The sequence below is a fragment of the Elephas maximus genome, chromosome 7, assembly GCF_024166365.1.
Source record: "Elephas maximus indicus isolate mEleMax1 chromosome 7, mEleMax1 primary haplotype, whole genome shotgun sequence".
Classification (NCBI taxonomy): domain Eukaryota; kingdom Metazoa; phylum Chordata; class Mammalia; order Proboscidea; family Elephantidae; genus Elephas; species Elephas maximus.
This window is the reverse complement of record NC_064825.1, coordinates 121,639,557-121,659,381: the sequence shown is the minus strand read 5'-3', so window position 1 is coordinate 121,659,381 and position 19,825 is coordinate 121,639,557. Positions and strand designations below refer to the sequence as shown.

General features: G+C 39.3%; 2 protein-coding genes across 2 annotated transcripts; both read left to right on the top strand.

Annotated features, from left to right (window-relative positions):
• Window positions 1–24: 24 nt before the first annotated feature.
• On the top strand, window positions 25–993 carry LOC126080626 (olfactory receptor 5A1-like). Its single transcript, XM_049891809.1, has one exon. It carries the CDS (start codon window positions 25–27, stop codon window positions 991–993), a length of 969 nt encoding a protein of 322 aa, XP_049747766.1.
• A 13,850-nt stretch (window positions 994–14,843) lies between these two features.
• Window positions 14,844–15,797, top strand: LOC126080625 (olfactory receptor 5A1-like). Its single transcript, XM_049891808.1, has one exon. It carries the CDS (start codon window positions 14,844–14,846, stop codon window positions 15,795–15,797), a length of 954 nt encoding a protein of 317 aa, XP_049747765.1.
• The last annotated feature ends 4,028 nt before the right edge of the window (window positions 15,798–19,825 follow it).

Sequence of the window (19,825 nt, the reverse complement as noted above, 5' to 3'; positions counted from 1 at the left end):
CTTCTCTCATCTTTTCTTCAGCAGATGACATCAAGCAGGTCCATGGGAAGGAATGGAAACCACACCTCCGTGGCCATGTTTGTTCTCCTGGGACTCTCAGATGAAAAGGAGCTGCAGCTCATTCTCTTTCCAATATTCCTAGGGATCTACCTTGTGACTCTCATCTGGAACCTGGGTCTCATCTTCCTAATTAGAATGGACTTCCACCTGCACACACCCATGTACTTTTTTCTCAGTTTTCTGTCATTTATAGACATCTGTTATTCTTTTTCCATCAGCCCGAGGATGCTTTCAGACTTCCTAAAAAATGAAAAAATGATGTCCTTCTTTGCCTGTGCCACTCAGTATTTTGTTGCAGCCTGGATGGCTCTGGCTGAGTGCTGCCTATTGGCCACCATGGCCTATGACCGGTATGTGGCTATTGGCAGCCCACTACAATACTCAGCCATTATGGTACCTGGCCTCTGTGGGAAGATGGTTGCTGGGGCCTATGTGAATGGTTTCCTTAGTAGTTTATCTCAAACAGTCTCTTGCTTTCAACTTTACTACTGTGGGCCAAATATCATTCAACATTTCTTCTGTGACTTGCCTCAGATTATTTCCTTGTCTTGCTCCAATCCCTTCGTTGCCCAAATGACTCTTCTCCTGGTAGCTATCGTTGTTGGATTTGGTTCTTTGTTCGTTATCCTCTTATCCTATGGTTTCATTCTAGCTTCCATCCTGAAAATATCCTCAGGCAAAGGTAGTGCCAAGGCCTTCAATACCTGTGCCTCCCACCTGGCAACTGTGTCACTCTATTATGGCACAGCCCTGTCTGTGTACTTATGTCCCAAGTCTAATCAGTCCATGAATCAGGACAAGGTGCTATCAGTGTTCTATGTCATCACCATTCCCATTTTTAAACCTCTGATATATTGTCTGAGGAACAATGAGATCAAAGAGGCCCTCAAGAGGCTTATAAAGAGAGCAACAGCCTTATGTCAGTCAGAATAATATTTGGGCTAGATGGAGGTAAAAATGTGTAAGTGACATTTTACATGTCACATGAATAACTAGACAGGAAGAAGTAAAAACTTGGCTTCCTTATGTCTTTGTGCCGTCGTGCTTAGCTGCCATCAAGAAGTAATCTAATACAGTGATGTTATGTAAATTTAAAAAGCCAGTTTCCATTATTAGAACTCAGGTAGATAAAAACCTAAAAGTTTATTGTGCTTTGAGAAGAGAAAGTGTTGGTAGATATTATATGTACAGAAACGACAAGAATCCAGGACAACAAGCAGTGTGCTCTTTCTTTCACAAGTTTTCTTCATTTCTATCATTCATTATTAATTTCTCAACATTTGTATACACTGAAAATAAAACAGTACTAAACAATAACAATAAACAATTGAAAATAATATTAAATAATGCATAAATTTATATATATGAAAAATTTAAAATAATTTTTATTTATTTATTTAGTTTATTGTCCTTTTGGTGAAAGTTTACAGTTCAACTTAATTCCTCACACAAAAATTTATAATACCCTAGTTTCTCTCCCTATAATGTGACAGCACACTCCTCCTTTTCATCCAGATTTCCTGTGTCCATTCAACCAGCTCCTGTCTGTTCCTGCCCTCTCATCTCCTCTCCAGACAGGAGCTGCCCATTTAGTCTCATGTATCTACTTGAGCTAAGCAGCATAATCTTTATGTTACTATAATTTTATGTCTTATACTCCAGTCTAATCTTCTGAAGAGGTGGCTTTAGGAATGGTTTTAGTTTTGATCTAATAGAGAGTCTGGGGGCCATGTCTTCTGGGGTCCCCCCAGTCTCAGTCAGGCCATTAAGTCTGGTCTTTTTAGGAGAATTTGGTTTCTGCACCACACATTCCTCCAGCTCTGTCAGGAACTCTCTGCTGTGTTCCCTGTCAGGGCTGTCTTAGTCGTAGCTGGGTACCATCTAGTTCTTCTGGCCTCAGGATGATGGAGTCTCTGGTTTATGTGGCCCTTTCTGTCTTTTGAGCCCTATTTTCCTTGTGTCTTTGATGTTCTTCATTTTCCTTTGCTCCAGGTGGGTTGGGACCAATAGATGCATCTTAGATGGCTGCTTGCTAGTTTTTAAGACTGCAGACGCCACTCACCAAAGTGGGATGCAGAACATTTTCTTAATAAGCTTTGTTATGCCAATTGACCTAGATGGCCCCTGAAACCACGGTCCCGAGACCCTCACCCCTGCTACTCTGTGTCTCAAAGTGTTTGGTTGAATTCAGGAAACTTCTCATCTTTTGATTCAGTCTAGTTGTGCTGACTTCCCCTGTATTATGTGTTGTCCTTCCCTTCATCTAATTCTTGTCTACTAACCCTGGAGGCATAGTGGTTAAGAGCTATGGCTGCTAACTAAAAGTCAGCAGTTCGAATTCACCAGGCACTCCTTGAAAACCAAATGGGGCAGTTCTACTGTGTCTTGTAGGGTCATTATGAGTCGGAATTGAATAGATGACAAAGGGTTCGGTTTTTTGTTTGGATCTAGTTAGTGAATATTGCTCTCCCTCACTTCCCAGCCTCTTAGCCATCAATGAATGTTTCATTCTGTGTTTCAACCTTTCCTTCAGTTCTTGTAATAGTAATCTCATACAATATTTGTCTTTTTGCAACTTTCTAATTTCAGTCAGCATAATGCCTTCCAGATTCAGCCATGTTGTGACACGTTTTTAGGATTTAGCTTTGTTCTTTATTGTTGTGTAGTATTCCATTGCGTGTATATGCCATAATTTGTTTATCCATTCATCTGTCAATGAGCACCTAGGTTGTTTCCACCTTTTTTCTCTTGAGAACAGTGCTGCCATGAACATGTGTGTGTATATATCTACTCATGTGACAGTTCTTATTTCTCTAGGATATAGTCCAAGGAATGGGATTGCTGGATCGTATGGTACTTCTCTTTCCAGTTTTTTAAGGTGCTGCCAAAGCAGTTTCCAAAGTGGTTTTACCATACATTCCCACCAACAGTTATAAATGTTGCGTTCTCTCCACAACCTGTCCAACATTTATTATTTTGTGTTTATTGGATTAATGCTAGACTTGTTGGGATGAGATGGTATCTCGTTTTAGTTTTTATTTGCATTTCTCTAATGTTTAATTGCCATGAGCATTTCCTCATGTATTTGTGAGCTGCTCAAATGTCTTCTTGGTGAAGTGTCTGTTCATATACTTTGCCCATTTTGTAATTGGATATTTTGTCTTTTTGTTGTAGACATGTTGGATTTTCCTGTAGATTTTAGAGATTAGGCCTTTGTTGGATTTGTTGTATCCCATTTTTTTTTCCCACTGTGTAGTTTCTGTTTTTCTCTTTCAGTGAAGTCTTTTGATGAGCATTAGTATGTAATTTTTAGAAGATCTCAGTTATCTAGCTTACCTTCTGATATTTGTGTACTGTTAGTTATCGTTCGTATCCTGTTAATGCCATGTATTAGGGCCTCTAGTGTTTACTCTATTTTTTCTTCTATGAACTTTATAGTTTTTGGTTTTCTATTTAGGTCTTTGATCCACTGTGAGTTAGTTTTTATGTATGGTGTGAAGTATGGGTCCTGTTTCATCTTTTTGCAGATGGACCTTATGTTTGCATTGTATTTGTAGATTGTTTCGGTTAGAATTGACATTTTCACAATGTTCGTCTACCTATCTATGAGCACATTATATTTTTCCATTTATGTATGTTTTGTTTGGTTTCTTGAAGTAGTGTTTTGTACTTTTCTTTCTATAGGTTTTTTACATCCCTGATTAGATTTATTCCTAAGTATTTTATTTTTTAAGGCATATTATAAATTGTCTTTTTTTCCTGATTTCCTTTTCATTATTCTTTTGTTGTTGTTGTATAGGAATTCGACTGATTTTTTGTATGTTTATCTTGTATCCTGCTATTCTGCTGAATCTTTCAATTAGTTCCAGTAGTTTCCTTGTGGAGTCTTTTTGGTTTTCCATGCAGAGTATCATATCATCCTCACATAGGGACAGTTTTACTTCTTCCTTACCAGTTTAGATGCCCTTCATTTCTTTTTCTTGCCTCACTGCTCTAGCTAGAACTTCCAGCACAATGTCAAGTAGGAGTGATGATAAAGGCATCCTGAATCTTGTTCCTGTTCCCAAGGGGAATGGTTTCAGCTTCTCTTCATGAAGACTGATGTTGGCCCTTGGCTTTGTATAGTTGACCTTTATTATGTTGAGAAATTTCCCTTCTATACCTATTTTATTGAGAGTTTTTTCAGGAATGGGTGTTGGACATTGTTGAATGCCTTTTCTGCGTCGATTGAAATGATCATGTTATTTATTTATGTGGTCGATTACGTTGATTGATTTTCTAATGTTACACCATCCTTGAACACCTGGTATGAACTCCACTTTGTCCTGATGTGTTATTTTTTTGATATAATGTTGAATCCTACTGACTAGAAGTTTGTTGAGAATTTTTGCGTCAACATTCTTGAGAGATATTCATCTTTAATTTTCTTCTTTTGAGGTTCTTTGCTGGTTTTAGTATCAGGGTTATGCTGTTTGCAAAGAATAAATTCAGAAACAGTCCTTCCTTTTCTATCTTCTGAAATAGTTTGAGTAGTACTGGTGTAAATTCTTCTCTGAATGTTTGGTAGAATTCTCCAGTGAAGCCCTCCGGGCCAGGGCTTTTTTTGTTGGGAATTTTGTTTTTTTTTTTAATTAACTTTTCAATCTCTTCTCTTGTTATTTGTTTGTCCAAATTTTCAACTTCAGTTTGTTTTAGTTTGGGTAGGTAGTGTTTTTCCAGAAATCTGTCCTTTTCCTCTAGGTTTTCAAATGTTTTGGAGTACTATTTTTCATAGCATTCTTTTATGACCCTTTTATTTCAGTTGGGTCTCTTGTGATGTCATCCATCTCATTTCTTATTTGGGTTATTTTTGTCCTCTCCTGTTTTTCTTTTATCGATTTGGCCAATGGTTTGTTGATCTTTTCAAAGAGCCAACTTTTGGTTTCGTTGATCCTTTCTGTAGTTTTTCATTTCTCTATTTCCTCTCTGGAGTTTATTATTTCCTTTATTTGGGTGGCTGTTGGCTTCTTTTGTTGTTCTTTTTCTATTTGTTCCAGTTGTGTAGCTAATGTTTTGATTTTGTCCCTTTCTTATTTTTTGATGTGTGCATCTATTGCTGTAATCTGACTTCTTAGCACTGCCTTTGCTTTTTCCCCAAGGTTTCTGCCTGATGTGTTTTCGTTCTTGTTTGATTCTAGGAATTTTTTGATTCCGTCTTTGATTTCTTCTATTACCCGATGGTTTTTAAGGAGGGGGTTATTCAGTTTTCATGTATTCAATTTTTTTCCCTTGTTCTTTGTGTTATTAATTTCTACTTTTGGGGTTTTGTGATCACAGATGTTGTCTCTTATTATCTCAATCTCATTGAGGATTATGTTGTGGCCTAAGATGTGATCTGTTCTGAAGAACTTTCCATGTACATTGGAAAAGAATGTGTAGTTTGCAGCTGTTGGGTGGAGTGTTATATATATATCTATGAGGTCAAGTTGGTTGATTGTGGCCTTTAGATCTTCTGTATCTTTTTTGAGTTTCTTTCTAGACATTCTGCCCTTTACTGAGAGTAGCGTGTTGAAGTCTCCTACTATTATTTTGGAAGTATCAATTTCTCTTTTCAGTGCTGTTAGAGTTTGTTTTACGTATTTTGGAGCCCTGTCGTTGGGTCTGGAGATAATTATTATGGTTTTGTCTTCATGGTGTATTTTCCCTTTAATCATTAGATAATGTCTTTCTTTGTCTTTTATGGCAGATTTTGTTTTAAAATCTCTATTTTTTGACATTAGTATTGCCACTCTTGCTCTTTTTTGGTAGCTGTTTGCTCGATATATGTTTTTGCTTCTTTCATTTTAAATAAATTTTGTGTCTTTGTTTCTAAAGCATGTCTCTTGTAGACAGTATATTGATTGGACTTTTTTTTTTTAATCCATTCTGTCACTCTCTGTGTCTTTATGGGTGCATTTAAGCCAATTACATTTAATGTGATTATTGATAGGTGTGAGTTTATTGCTGTCATTTTGTAGTGGTTTTTTTTTTTTTTTGTGTGGTGCTCATATTTGTTCTTCAACTCTCCTGTATTAAATTCCTTTTTTTTATGGATTTTTTTTTTTTTTTTTTTGCTTTGGTAGATTTTGTGTTTACTGAGTCTTTATGTTTTTCTTCTTTCTTTTGATGAGTAGATTTGTTAAGTTTTATTGTGTTTACTTTGAAATTTACCTCTATCTTCTTAAGTTTATACCAGTCTTTTACTACTTGATAATGCTATGACTTCCCCTCCATTTGAAAGTTCTAAACCTACACCATTTATTCCCTTTTTAATTGAACTGATGTTGTGGACATTCATAGGTTGGCCTTTCTGGTTCCCTGTTGTAAGTCTTTTAGTTTTGTTTTATTCTTGACTGTTTATTATCTATGTTCGTATCCAGCTGATGGTGTCTTATGTGCTAGGTTCAGGTTGTCATCTGATGTTGTTAGTTCTCTAACAGAAGGACTCCCTTTAATAATTCTTGTTAAGTTTGGTTTGGTTTTTTACACATTCCCTTATTTCTGTTTATCTGGAGAAGTCTTAATTTTTACATCATATTTGATGTAGAATATAATACTCTTGGTTGGCAGTTTTTTTTCTTTCCAGGTTTTATATATGTTATCCCATTGCCTTCTTGCCTGCATGGTATCTGCTAAATGGTCAGAGTTTAGTCTTACTGTTTCCTCTTTGTATGTAACTTTTTGTTTTTCCTGAGCTGCTTTCAAGATTTTTTTCTTGTCTTTGGTTTTAGGGAGAGTGATCATGGTATGCCTTGGTGTTTTTCATTTGAGCTGTCTATCCTATATGGGGTTTGTTGAGCTTCTTGGATAGCCAGTTTTCATCTTTCATGATATTAGTTAATTTTTCTCTTAGCAAATATTCAATGGTCTGCTCTGTGTTTTCTGTCTTCTTCCCCTGTTCTGGAACTCTGATCACCTGCAAATTTATTGCTTTTCATTGTATTCCATATAGCTGTCATGATTTTTTTTTCATTTTTCTTCATTTTTTTCTCTGATTTTTCCTGAAACAAAGTGTATCCAAGAATTTGTCTTCAATTTTCCTGATCCTGTGTCTTCCATTGTTTCAAATTGGCTCCTAGAGCCTAGTATTAAACTGTTCATTTCAGAAATCTTGTTGTTTATCTTTTGGGTATAATGGCTGTTTTTGTATGATTTCTAGTTGTTTATTTATTGTGAGATTTTATTCCTATATTATTTGCCTGATTTATCCCATTGTTTTGTCAGTCTTTTCCATGGTTTTGTCTATTTTTTCCTTATCTCTGTGTGCATTTTCCTTCATCTATTGAAGAACCCTGAACATTAGAGTTCTGAATTCCCTATCAGGTAGTTCCAGTGCCTTTTCTTCCAGTAGAAGGTCATCTGGCATTTTATTTTGGACACTCTCTGGAACGGTCTTCTATTTTTTGGTATTGTTTGCTGTCTTCAGGATATTCAGGAATTATTTTCTTCATTTATTGATTTTAGATTTGATTATTTCTTCCTTTTTTTTTTATTTGATCATGTCTGCTCAGGTAGGCTGTGTGAGTGTTTTTGCTTGCTTGCCTGTGGGCATGATAGCTCTCACCACCTTGTCCAAGTGAGTAGGGCCAGTCATTCAGCTATGTTGCAGTAGGGTGGGTCCAGTGGGGGTGGAACGGTGGTGATGGTGGTTTGCTGTATGTACTGGCAGTGACGGGGTTGAGCTGGGGTCAGTACAGAGCTAGGTCCAGGGTACTGGGTTGGTACCACTCAGGGGGTTTGGCACTTGGCACATGATGGAGATAAGCATAAATAAAAAGACAGGATGTGATGTATAGACCTAAGTGGGTGGGTGAAAGAAGAGAGGAACAAAGGCAAAAAAGGCAAAAAGATGAGAATAAATAAAAAGAAAAAAGTAATAAAATAACAGTGAGTTAGGACTCAGTCTGTGGGGTGGGGCAGATGCAGGGAGCCCTTGTGGTAGTGGCTCTCTAGCCAGGCAGTATGGCTTGCCCTGTCAAAAATCAACATTGGTGGCACATAGGGTTAGGCAGTTGGGAGAAAGGACAGGAAAGAGGAGAAAGCAAGAGAAGAAACCAACAATCAAGCAATCAAATAAAAAAAAAATTATGGTAGTGGGTGTGCAGACTGTTGAGTGTGAGGCAGAATGGGGTGGTGCCAAGCAGCTGTCTCTCTCACTGGGTGGCATGGCACGGTCCGTCAAGAAGGGGCAGAGGCAGTAAAGGGCCTCGGTGGGAGGGAGAAGGGGAAAGATAAAGAAAAATACAAAATATGGCACTGAGAAAGCTGTCCTATTGGGTCAGTGCAGATCTGGGGAAGCCATTTGCCAGAGGCTCTCTAGCAAAGCAGTAGAGTACAGCCCTCCAAGAAGTTGGGGGTGGTGTGCAGTGATGGATGGATGGGATAGAAGAAAGGAGGGTGTGGGAGGGAGAGGAGAAACAGCTGCATCAGAATAGCAATGACAACAACGAAATGGAAAAATAAGACCGAAAAAACCAACTAAACAAACAAACAATACATAAAGTGGCCCTGAGGGAGCCAGTTGGTGTTGGCTGTGCAGACCTGGTGGAGCTGCCCTTGATGACTCTCCAAACAAGCTGTGCAATATGGCTCCTCCAGAAGCGGTGGGGCTGCTTCACAAGACTGGGTAGGCTGGAGAATGGCGAGGAAGGAAAGGAGAGAGAGAGAAAGAAGGAAGGAAGGAGGGAGGGAGGGAGGGAGGGAGGGAGGGAGGGAGGGAGGGAGGGAGGGAGGGAGGGAGGGAGGGAGGGAGGGAGGAAGACAGAACAAAGCAAATGCCAAAAAATCGCAACCTTCCATAAAGGGAAGGGGACAGCTTGCTCTAGCTGGGTGGGAGAAAGGTAAGGAAGGAAGGTAGAGAGAGAGAAGCAACACAGAAGGCTAGAAAAATCCTGTCGAAAGCAAACAACAAAAAGAATAAAGCAAATGAACCAAAAAAATCACAGCTCATCAAGCAGGAGAAGGGTTGGTACATGGGACCAGCTGGGTGGAAGAAAGTGAAGGAAGGAAGGGAGAGAGAAAAAAGTAACAAAATGCCCCACTCCCAAATACATAAAAAAACAAATAAACAGCAACAACAACAAGAAAGAACAAAGCAAACAACAACAAAAAAAAATCAGCCTGTTAAGAAGGGAAGGGAATTGCACACGGGGCTAAAGAAACAACCAAAAAAAAACCAAATAAAATAAAATAAACAAACAAACAAAAATGCAAGTCAAAACAAACAAGCAAAACAATGGGCCTGGTGGGGTTGGCTGGTGGGGGCAGGGCAGACCACAGCAGCAGTGAGCTAGTGTTTCTGTAGCTGAACAGCTGTGCACCATTATCCAGCAGTGGGGACCACTTAGAGGGAAGAAAAGGGGGGGGGGCGAAATGTGTATACTTGGTTAATGAGCTCCATGAACCTACCTTTCCATAGTCCCTGTCTGAGTTCTTTGGCAGCTGTAGCCCAAGATGGCAAATCCTGCCACGTTAGCTGGTATGGACCTCCACTCCATAGTTCTCCTTGTTCCCTGTTCTCTGTCGGTTTTTTATACTGTTCAGTGCTTGATTCTTTATTCCTTCATTTGGTACTTAGGGTTCCAGGATTGACATTTAAACGTTTTATTTAGTTTTTTGGGTCTTTGCTGCAGGGGGATAGTATGGTGTTTCTGTCTATAGACATGTTGGTACCACCTCTCTTGTTTTATTTCTTGACTGCTACTTCCATGGGCATTGATTGTGGATCCAAGTAAAATAAAATCATTAACAACTTCAATATTTTCTCCATTTATCGTAATGTTGTTTATTGATCTAGTTGTGAATATTTTTTTTTTCCTATATGTTGAGGTTGAATCCATATTGAAGCCTTTAGTTTTTGATCCTCATCAGTAAGGGCTCCAAGTCAAATCAGCAAGCAAAATCGTAGGTTGCTAATGAGTCTTCCTCCAAATCTGATGTTATGTTCATCCCCATACAGTCCAGCTTCTTGGATTATTTGCTCACCATACAGAGTGAGTAAGCATGGTGAAAGCATACAACTCTGACACAAACCTTTCCTAACTTTAAACCATGAAGTATCTCCTTGTTCTGTTCAAACAGCTGCCTCTTGGTCTATGTACAGGTTCCTCATGAGCACAATTAAGTATACTGGAATTCTCATTCTTCTAAATGTTATGCAGAATTTGTTATAATTCCCACAGTTGAATGTCCTCGCATAGTCAATATAACACAGGTAAACTTCTGATGTCTCCAATTTTAGCCATGATCCATCTGACATCAGCAATTGATATCCCCCTTTCAACATCCTCTTCTGAATCAGCCTGAATTTCTGACAATTCCCTATCAACGTAGTGCTGGAAACACTTTTTAATGATTTTCAGCATAACTTTACTTGCATGTGATATTAATGATATTGTTTGATAATTTCTGCATCCTGTTGGATCTCTTTTCTTTGGAATGGGCAGAAATATGGGCCTCTTCCAGTCTCTTGGCCAGGCAGCTGTCCTCCATATTTCTTGGCATAGACAAGTGAACACCTCTGGTGCTGCATCTCTATGTTGACACATCTCAGTTGGTACTTTGTCAATTCCCAGAGACTTGTTTTTCACCAATGCCTTTACTGCAGCTCAATTTCTTCTTTCAAGACCATCTGTTCTGTATCATATACTACTTCCTGAAATGTGTGAATGTTGACCAGCTTGTTTTGGTATAGTGGCTCTGTGGGTTCTTTCCACCTTCTTTTGATTGTCCTTGCATTGTTCAATGTTTTCCCCATAAACTCTTTAGTATTGCAACTCAAGGCTTGAATTTTTTCTTTGGTTCATTTAGCTTGAGAAATGCTGAGCATGTTCTCCTCTTCTAACTCCAGTCTTTGCACATTTCATTAAAATGCTTTGTGTTCTCAAGAGATCTTTTGAAATCTTCCCATGTAGTTTCTAGATTTTTTTTATCAAAGAAAAAATGGAGCTTGAAGACCACATCATATGGGCTTCATTCCCTTTAGTGTTTTGGGGCTGCGAATAAAAAATTCTTCTCATATAAATGTCAGAGAAGATAGAGAAGTGGGATGGAGGGAGGCAGAAGGATTACCTCATTTTGTGTTTGAGAACATTGAATGATATTTACCTTTTCTAAATGTCATACACAGTTTTCCCAACTCTTCTTTTTTTTTTTTTCCTTCCCTCATCTCTGGCCTTCTTCATATGTTCATTTTCTCTTCTCCCTCTCCCTCTCCTACACTTTTACTTAAACCCAATCTGCCGGAGTCATGGAAGAGAAGAAGGATGGTGTTTAGTTTCTTCTTTCCTACTCTAAGTATTGGTAAGATTTCCCAAATATGATCCACTCCATGTATTCCCACTGAAAATTAACAACTTGCTTCAAAATGAGGAAGTAGAGAATTGAGACTCCCTCTACTGCAGAAAGTCCGATTCACAGTTGCTGGGTTTTTGCTTCTTCCTGGTGTCTTTCCAAAACAAATCTCTGAGGAGTATACCTATGCTGTGTTGACAAAAATTTATTTCACAAATAACAGGGTTGGAAATGACTTGTATATTAGCCCCATGACTCTTCCTTGGCAATAAAGACACAATCAGAAAGGAAGGTTCCTTGATATCAAAATATCTCAAAAGATTAACACCCTGAAGGAAGATCTTGGAGCCTAAGCAAGGGAGCAGTTAACAAGTTTGTTGTCCCCTCTATCACCCAGGAGGGCAGTTATTTACAACCCACTTAGTTTTAATTGCCCCTTCTTTGTTGTACATTGTGCTCTCATATTCTTCCTTAAATGTGCTGGGGAAGTTTCTTAAGAAATTAAGGCCACCTTCTTCCATAGCTGGATCATTTCTGAAGGATGCGGCTAACAATAGGCTTCGCGCTCATCTCAGAGTACTGATGAACTGGGAAGCTCTCAGATGCTGTAAGTTGAAATTTCGGCTCACCATTTCTGAATACCTGGGTACACCATAAAGTAAAAGGAGTTGGATCACAGAAGAGGAACACTTTTCAGAACTCTTAGGTGAGTCACTTAGTTAATGTCAAGGGCCTAGGATACAGGTACCATCCACAGATTTAGAAACAACTCAGTGTCAGTGTCCTTGAAGTCATAAGAGACCATCTTCCATAGTGGCACTTTTAACCTGAAAACAAACCTATAGAAGGATAGTATAAAACATACGCTGTGTCAATATACTTCAGCATAAAGTGGGGGCTGGAAAAACTCTGACTCATTTTATTAGTATTTGAAATAAGTGGGAAAACACAGACCCAAAAGATTAGTTGTGGATTATTTTTGAGGGGTCTCTACTACCTGATATGTTCCATTTCAAAAGTCCAACTTAAGTAGTCCACAGGTGACTTTATGAGGGGTAGGTCCTGAGTGAGTGGATCCAACACAGCTCCGGATTACACATGTCCAGTTCTAGTGGAAGCAAGGGACCATTATTCAAGAATAAAGGTAATACTTGGTCTTCTGTCAGATAACTTGCCCTCATTCTTCCTCATAGACAAAGCTCTTCAGATTTGTTTTCTGACCCATCTATGTGCTAAGAGTTTTCAAAACCAAATGATCCCCATTACAGCTAGATATAAAAGGGTTGTTGTTAGTTGCTGTTGAGTCAGTTCCAACTCATGGTGTCCCCATGTGTTACAGGGTTGAACTACTGCACAGGTTTTTTCTTTTTTTGACTGTAATCTTAATGGAAGCAGATCTCCCAAGCTTTTTCTTCCACGGTACTGCTGGGTGGATTTCAACTGCTGAACTTTAGGTTAGCAGTCAAGTGGAAATTGCTTGTGCCACCAAAACCAGAACCAAACCAAACCCATTGCCATCGAGTTGATTCTGATTCATAGCGACCCTATATGACAGAGTAGAACTACCCCATAGTGTTTCCAAGGAGCAGCTGGTGGATTCAAACTGCCGAACTTTGGTTACCAGCTGAGCTCTTAACCGCTGTGCCACCAGGGCTCCTTTAAATCAGTTGCCCTTGAGTCAGTGGTGACTCATAGTGAACCCACGTGTTGCAGAATAGAAATTCTCCGGAGAGTTTTCAAGGCTGGGACCTTTGAAAAGGAAATTGCCAGGCCTTTTTTCTGAGGTGCCTCTGAGTGGATTTGAAAGAGCAACCTTTCAGTTAGAAGTAGATCACCTAACTGTTCGCAACACCCAAGCATTAAAAAGTACTGCTGCTGCTGAAAGTCTTAAAGAAAAGAAGTATGTCAAAGGGACCACTTTTTCATTGCCGTCTGTTTTCATTTGCTAAGAAATTTCAAATGTAGGTAAGACAAGGAGGAGGAATATGTTACGCCATAAATGGTGTGAGAAAGAGCTGAAGAAAGAGAGCCAAGACAAACTCTATGCCAAGATAAGCTTTACTCAAGACAAAAGAAGAAAACTTAGGGGCCTCTACTTTATGCTATGGTATATTGATACAGCCTACGTTTTATAAAACTCAAAATGAGGTTTGATTACAAGTTAAGGAACCTGCATGGGCAGGAAAACAAAGTGACAATTAAAAGGTGTCTCTAAGTTTAACAATGGCATCAGTGGTTGAACTTGGCTCTCTGCATATGATAGGATTTGCTGTGGTAATTTTGTCTTTTAGGCATCTGTGGATACGATCTCTGCAGTGGTTACCATCTCACGTTCAGGATTTTCCTGTTGCTCAGTTACACCAGAACATACTGCAAAACATTTTAATACTGCCTTGTTTCTTTCTAAGGGACACTAAATCTCTTTCATATTGCCTTATTTCCTTGGCAGTCAGTCAGCGTTATGCATTTTCTGTTAATTACCTGGAAGGATATCTATGTAAAGAAACATGATGATTGTGTTATTGATGCCTCAGCTTCCCAATGTCCATGCCTTTTGCCCAAGCATGACCCTTACATAATTCTGAGTCACTCTCCCCTTAGGAGAGTTTTCTAACCTGGTAACCATCAATAGACTTCAGGGTAACTGGGAATCCAATAAAACTGTATGCAAACGTGGTAAGTGGTTGCATTTTGCTGCGCAGAGGGTCTAGAGTTTCTATCAGATTTCCAAGGAGACATAAAGAAAGCATTAAACACTGTTGTAGACAGTCTAGCTCATAAGTATTCCTGTTGTGAGGAAAGAAAAAGCTGCACCGGAAAGAAAGGGAGCTTCATGACTTTTCGAACCCTGTCTTATGTCACTTCTCAAGAGCCTTTCTAGAGTCATTAAATTGGCTAAATCACTCCATTTCCAGGCTTCTGCTTCTTAGTGACTGACTCTTCCCACCGTTCTGTAACATTGTGAAAGCAGAAAGGGTGTTACAGGATCATCAGTGCTTTCTGGTTATAGGTTAATTGAGTGCTAGTTCTCCAGAAGGCTTTAAAGAGCTTCTCCTCCAGCCTCCTCACTTGACGTATTTTACACATTAACTTCTCCAAGCATCTAGTTAACAGCTGAGCTGAGCCATGCCTGGGCAGAAACTTTCATTTTCACCACTATTTTCCTAAGTTGGCCTTACCTGAAAGACTCACATATTTGCAAATCTGGCAGGGGAGAACATGATATTAAGACATTTTAGGAGATGATGGACTAATGATGGCCGTTTACTGCCGTTTGTCCCAAAACCCAATGATAATATCTATTCAAGGGTATTTTTTTGGTGAAAGCTGGTGATTGTACACGGAAGTCACAAAATTACTCAACATGAATGATTTAAGGCTGTACAATTATCCAGTTACATGATTAAAAAAATAGTGTTTCTTTTTTCTTTTGGGTGGGAAATAAAGCTATTCTCTCATCTTTTCTTCAGCAGATGGCAGCAAATAGGCCCATGGAATGGAATGGAAACCACACCTCTGTAACCATGTTTGTTCTCCGGGGTCTCTCAGATAAAAAGGAGCTGCAGCTCATCCTCTTTCCAATATTCCTAGGCATCTATCTGCTGACTCTCATCTGGAACCTGGGTCTCATCCTCCTCATCAGGATGGACTCCCACCTGCACACACCCATGTACTTTTTTCTCAGTTTCCTCTCATTTATAGACATCTGCTATTCTTCTTCTATCAGCCCAAGGATGCTTTCGGACTTCTTTAAAGATGAAAAAAGGATTTCCTTCATTGCCTGTGCCACTCAATATTTTATTGCGGCCTGGATGGGCATGGCTGAGTGCTGCCTCTTGGCAGCCATGGCCTATGACCGATATGTGGCCATTGGCAGCCCTCTGCAGTACTCAGCCATCGTGACTCCTGGTCTCTGTAGCAAGATGGTTGCTGGGGCCTATGTGAGTGGTTTCCTTATTAGTTTATCTCTAACAGTCTCTTGCTTTCATCTTTACTACTGTGGGCCAAATATCATTCAACATTTCTTCTGTGACTTGCCTCGGATTATTCCCTTGTCTTGCTCCAATGCCTTCATTAGCCAAATAATTCTTCTTCTGGAAGCCATTTTTATTTTGTTTGGTTCTTTGCTTGTTATCCTCTTGTCCTATGCTTTCATTGTAGCTTCCATCCTGAACATATCCTCAGGCAAAGGTAGTGCCAAGGCCGTCAATACCTGTGCCTCCCACCTGGCAACTGTGACACTCTTCTTTGGCACAGCCCTCTCTGTGTACATGCGTCCCAGCTCTAGTCACTCCATGAAGCAGGACAAGGTGCTGTCAGTGTTCTATGTCATCCTTATCCCCGTGTTGAATCCTCTGATCTATAGCCTGAGGAATAAGGAAATCAAAGAGGCCCTCGAGAGGGTAATAAAGAGAAAAACTTATTAACCTCATATGAATAACATTTGGGCAGGTACTATCCCTGAAAGAAGGATGGAGGTAAGAATGTATAGGTCACCTTTTTCAGGTAACAAGAATAACTAGGCTGCAAGAAGAAGTGAAAACCTGATTTCCTTGATTCCTGGTACCATCATGCTTAGGTGCCACCAACAAGTGATCTTTCTGGGACAGTGACATCAATGCTGAATTCAGTTTAAAAAGCCAGTTTCCATGATTAGAACTCAGGTAGATAAAATTCTAAAAGATAACTGTGCTTTGAGAAGAGAAGTGCTGATAGATATTATCTGCATAAAAAAACATAGAAGTGATAAAAAGCCAGGACGCCACACAGCCTGTTCTTTCCTTTACAGGCTTTATTTCTTTTTAATTGTTTAAATTTTATTTATATTCCAATGAAATAAAATAATATGCTAAGTTAAATATGTGACAAATAAAACATTTGTAAAGAAACATTTTATAACTTCTCCCCAAATGAAGAGAGAAAGAGAATTTGTCTGGGTTTAAATCCAAGGAATGTTGTTCCATCCACTTTACCCCTCAAGCCTATGGGATAAAATGAATTGTGAAAAAGATAGGGGAGATACAAAGTGTAGGAGGACGGGGAAGCCTTTGGGACCAATGGGTTGGGGAGTGTCCCAGATGCAGGAAAGAAGTTAAAGGTCAGTGATTTATGGGCATAGTTGAGTCTGATACATGTTCCATTGCAGCACACTTGAGACTGTACAGGGTCTCAGAAAAGATGGCTGTCAATGTATGTCCAGGGAATCAGGTCCCAGGTCCTAGAGATCTGAGCCTTTCTGTGATTCCAGGGCCTTGGGTTTCAAAAAGGGTCAGCAGAGCCATCAGACTCAGGCATACCATGAAGAATCAGACTCTAGCTGGGGAAATTTTAAAACCAGGTTTGTCTTTCAGGCTAGAGTTTATGGACCAAGTTGCATGCATACTGCTTTAGCATTTATATAGCATCTTACCCTTCACATGGTTCTATTGCACAGATAGATTTTTCTATTCCTGCATGAGGCTGGCAGGTGAAAAATTACCCCCATTTCACAGATGGAATGTTTGGGCCTATAGAGGACTTCCACACTCTTCCCAATGTAGGCAACAATCTATCTCAGATATCACAAAATGGGAGTTGTGGAACAAAAATTTTTCTAAATGACCAAAATATTTCCTGCTTTGACCTGCCACTTTTGTAAATTTCATAGTCTTGGTATTATTTCTTGAAACCTGTCTTAAGAAGCTGTTCATTAATAAAATAATTAACTCACTGTCTCCTCCCCTCACCCTTTTCCCCATGCAATACATTTGCCTGGAACAGATCAAACCAAGAATGTAATCTCTTCTAAAACATTTTTGTAGCCCTACTAACTGGCAGGTAGGTGAGATCCCTTCCAAAAAGTGATGTAATCCAGAATGGTCCTAAGTAGGTATTTTTAATGAAAGATTAGAAATGCGGCATAATATTTGGGAAAGGACACTAAATCAGAACATATAAATTATACCTTTTTTACTGATATAGGGTCACTATGTGTCAGAATTGACTAGATGGCAATGGATTTGATTTTTTACTAATAGAGGAAAGAGCTCTGGTGGCATAACAATTAAGCTCTTGGCTGCTAACTAAATGTTGGCAGATCTAACCCACACAGTGGTTCTTTGGGAGAAAGACCTGGCAGTCCGTTCCTCTAAAGATAACTGCCTAGAAAACCTTCTGAAGCAGTTCTACTCTGTCACATGGCGTTGCTATGGGTTGCAAATTGACTCAATGGCACCTAACACGGACAATAACACTAACAGAAGGCCTATTTTATACTACAAAAAAAACCCCACAAAACCAAACCCGTTGTTGTTGAGTCGATTCTGACTCATAGCAACCCTATAGGTCAGAGTAGAACTGCCCCATAAAGTTTCTAAGGAGGGCCTGGTGGATTTGTACTGCTGACCTTTTTTTTGGTTAGCAGCGGTAGCACTTAACCGCTACCCCACCAGGTTTCCATTTTATACTATACCAAGTGTTTTATAACCCTTATCCAATTTAATTTTCTCTCTGCAGAGCTACTCTATGAATTTGCTGTTGTTTTACGTTGCTGTGGTGTTAATTCTTTCTCATGCCAATCCCCTGTGTGCAGAGTAGAACTGTTCCATAGGATTTTCAAGGCTTTGCAAGCAGATCACCAGACCTGTCTTCTGAGGTGCCTCTGGGTGGGTTCCAACTGCCTAACTCTCATTTACTAGCCAAGTTCTTAACTCTTTGTGCCACCCCAGGAACCACTCTATGAAGTAGCTAATACTATTAGCCATATTCTATAGGTGACAAAACTGAGGTTTGGAGAGATTACTACCCTCCATGGTCATGTGTTCAAGATTACGTGACCAGCAAGTTGCAGAGCCAGAATTCAACCTAGACAGGCTGTTTCAAAACCCACGACTGTAATAAGTAGTGTCTCTGTCATGAATTAGTCTTTTTATTTCTTAGTGCCTCAGTTACCTTACTTATGCATAGGAAATTATACCGTATCTGCTTCACATGCTACTCTGGTGCCCGATTTGTGTATTTTAATAAATGTGTGTATGTGTTTTTCTAAAATGAAAGTGCATTGTAAGCAGGGAAGTGTGCACATATATAAAATTTATTTGTATTAAACTGTCATTGATGGATTGACATAATGGTTGGAACAAGGGCCTCAAACATAGAAACAATTGTGAGAATGGCACAATCTGGTCAATGTTTTGTTCTGTTGTACATAGGGTTGCTATGAGTCAGAACTGACTCAACGGCACCTAACAACAAACTGTATTAACAGCTAGGGGTGACCTCTTTTTCCTCACCTGAAAATTGACAGTATTGGACTAGATGATCCCTAGGTCTATTTTAGCTCAAATGGCTTCAAAGACAGTAAATAAAATCCTACAATCATTACATCGTGATAGGATCACAGGGAAGTGAGAAATGGATCCAGCAGGGACGTGTCAAAGTGGGGCATCAAATCAGCAAGGACAAAACTCCATGACAACCAGACACTAGAGTGCACCACCTGGAGACTTTCCTCCCTCTAATTGGCTTGTCTCCTTTCACTTCAGCCCTTAACAGCATGTTTCAGAAGATGCCCAGTTGTTGATGTCTCTCTTGCTGGGTGTTCAATATGGATCACACCTCAACATAAAGAAAACAAAAATCCTCTAACTGGACCAATAAGCAAAAAAATGATAATAATACCTCCTGAGAATCAAAGCTAAACCATATTCTTTAGCACCCACGGATATAAAGCAAAAACAGAACTTCAATGAAGAGAACTAAAGTAGGATATTCATCTAGAGTCATCTGTAAAACCCTTCAGAGGAAAACCCCTCACCATTAATCAAATCTTCCTTTTTAGTGCTTCATTCTGTAATATGGACATTAAGGACAGCCAAGGATGACCAGAGAGAGGACCTAAATACACAAACAGGAAAAAGAAAGGAACTCAGAAGACAAAAAGACAATGCAGAGAACATAAGAATATGTAAAAAACAAGTCTAAAAATAGTATCCTCAAGAGATTAAAGAAAATATTCTTTTTTTAAAAGATATATTAAGGTCTATTATGTTTTTTCTTTTTATTTATTTATATTGTACTTTAGATGAAGGTTTATAGAACAAACCACCTTCTCATTGAACAGTTAGCACACGATGTTTAATGACATTGGATAACAACCCCACGACATGTCAACACTCTACCTTCTGGACCTTGCGTTTACTATTGACAGCTTTCTTGTCCCCTCCTGCCTTCTAGTCCTTGCTTCTGGGCTGATGTGCCCATTTAGTCTCATTTTGTTTTATTGGCCTAAGTTTTGGGTGAAGGGTGAACCTCGGGAGTGACTTCATTACTGAGCTAAAAGGGTGTCCTGAAGCCATACTATCAGGGTTTCTCCAGCCTCTTTCAGGGCAGTAAGTCTGGTATTTTTTGTGAAATAGAAGCTTGTCCTACATTTCTCCAGCTCTGTCCAGGACCCTCTATTTTGATCCCTGTCAGA

What these genes read in the sequence shown, in the direction of transcription:
- LOC126080625 (XM_049891808.1), top strand. Translation starts at nt 14,844, where the DNA reads ATGGCAGCAAATAGGCCCATGGAATGGAATGGAAACCACACCTCTGTA.
- LOC126080626 (XM_049891809.1), top strand. Translation starts at nt 25, where the DNA reads ATGACATCAAGCAGGTCCATGGGAAGGAATGGAAACCACACCTCCGTG.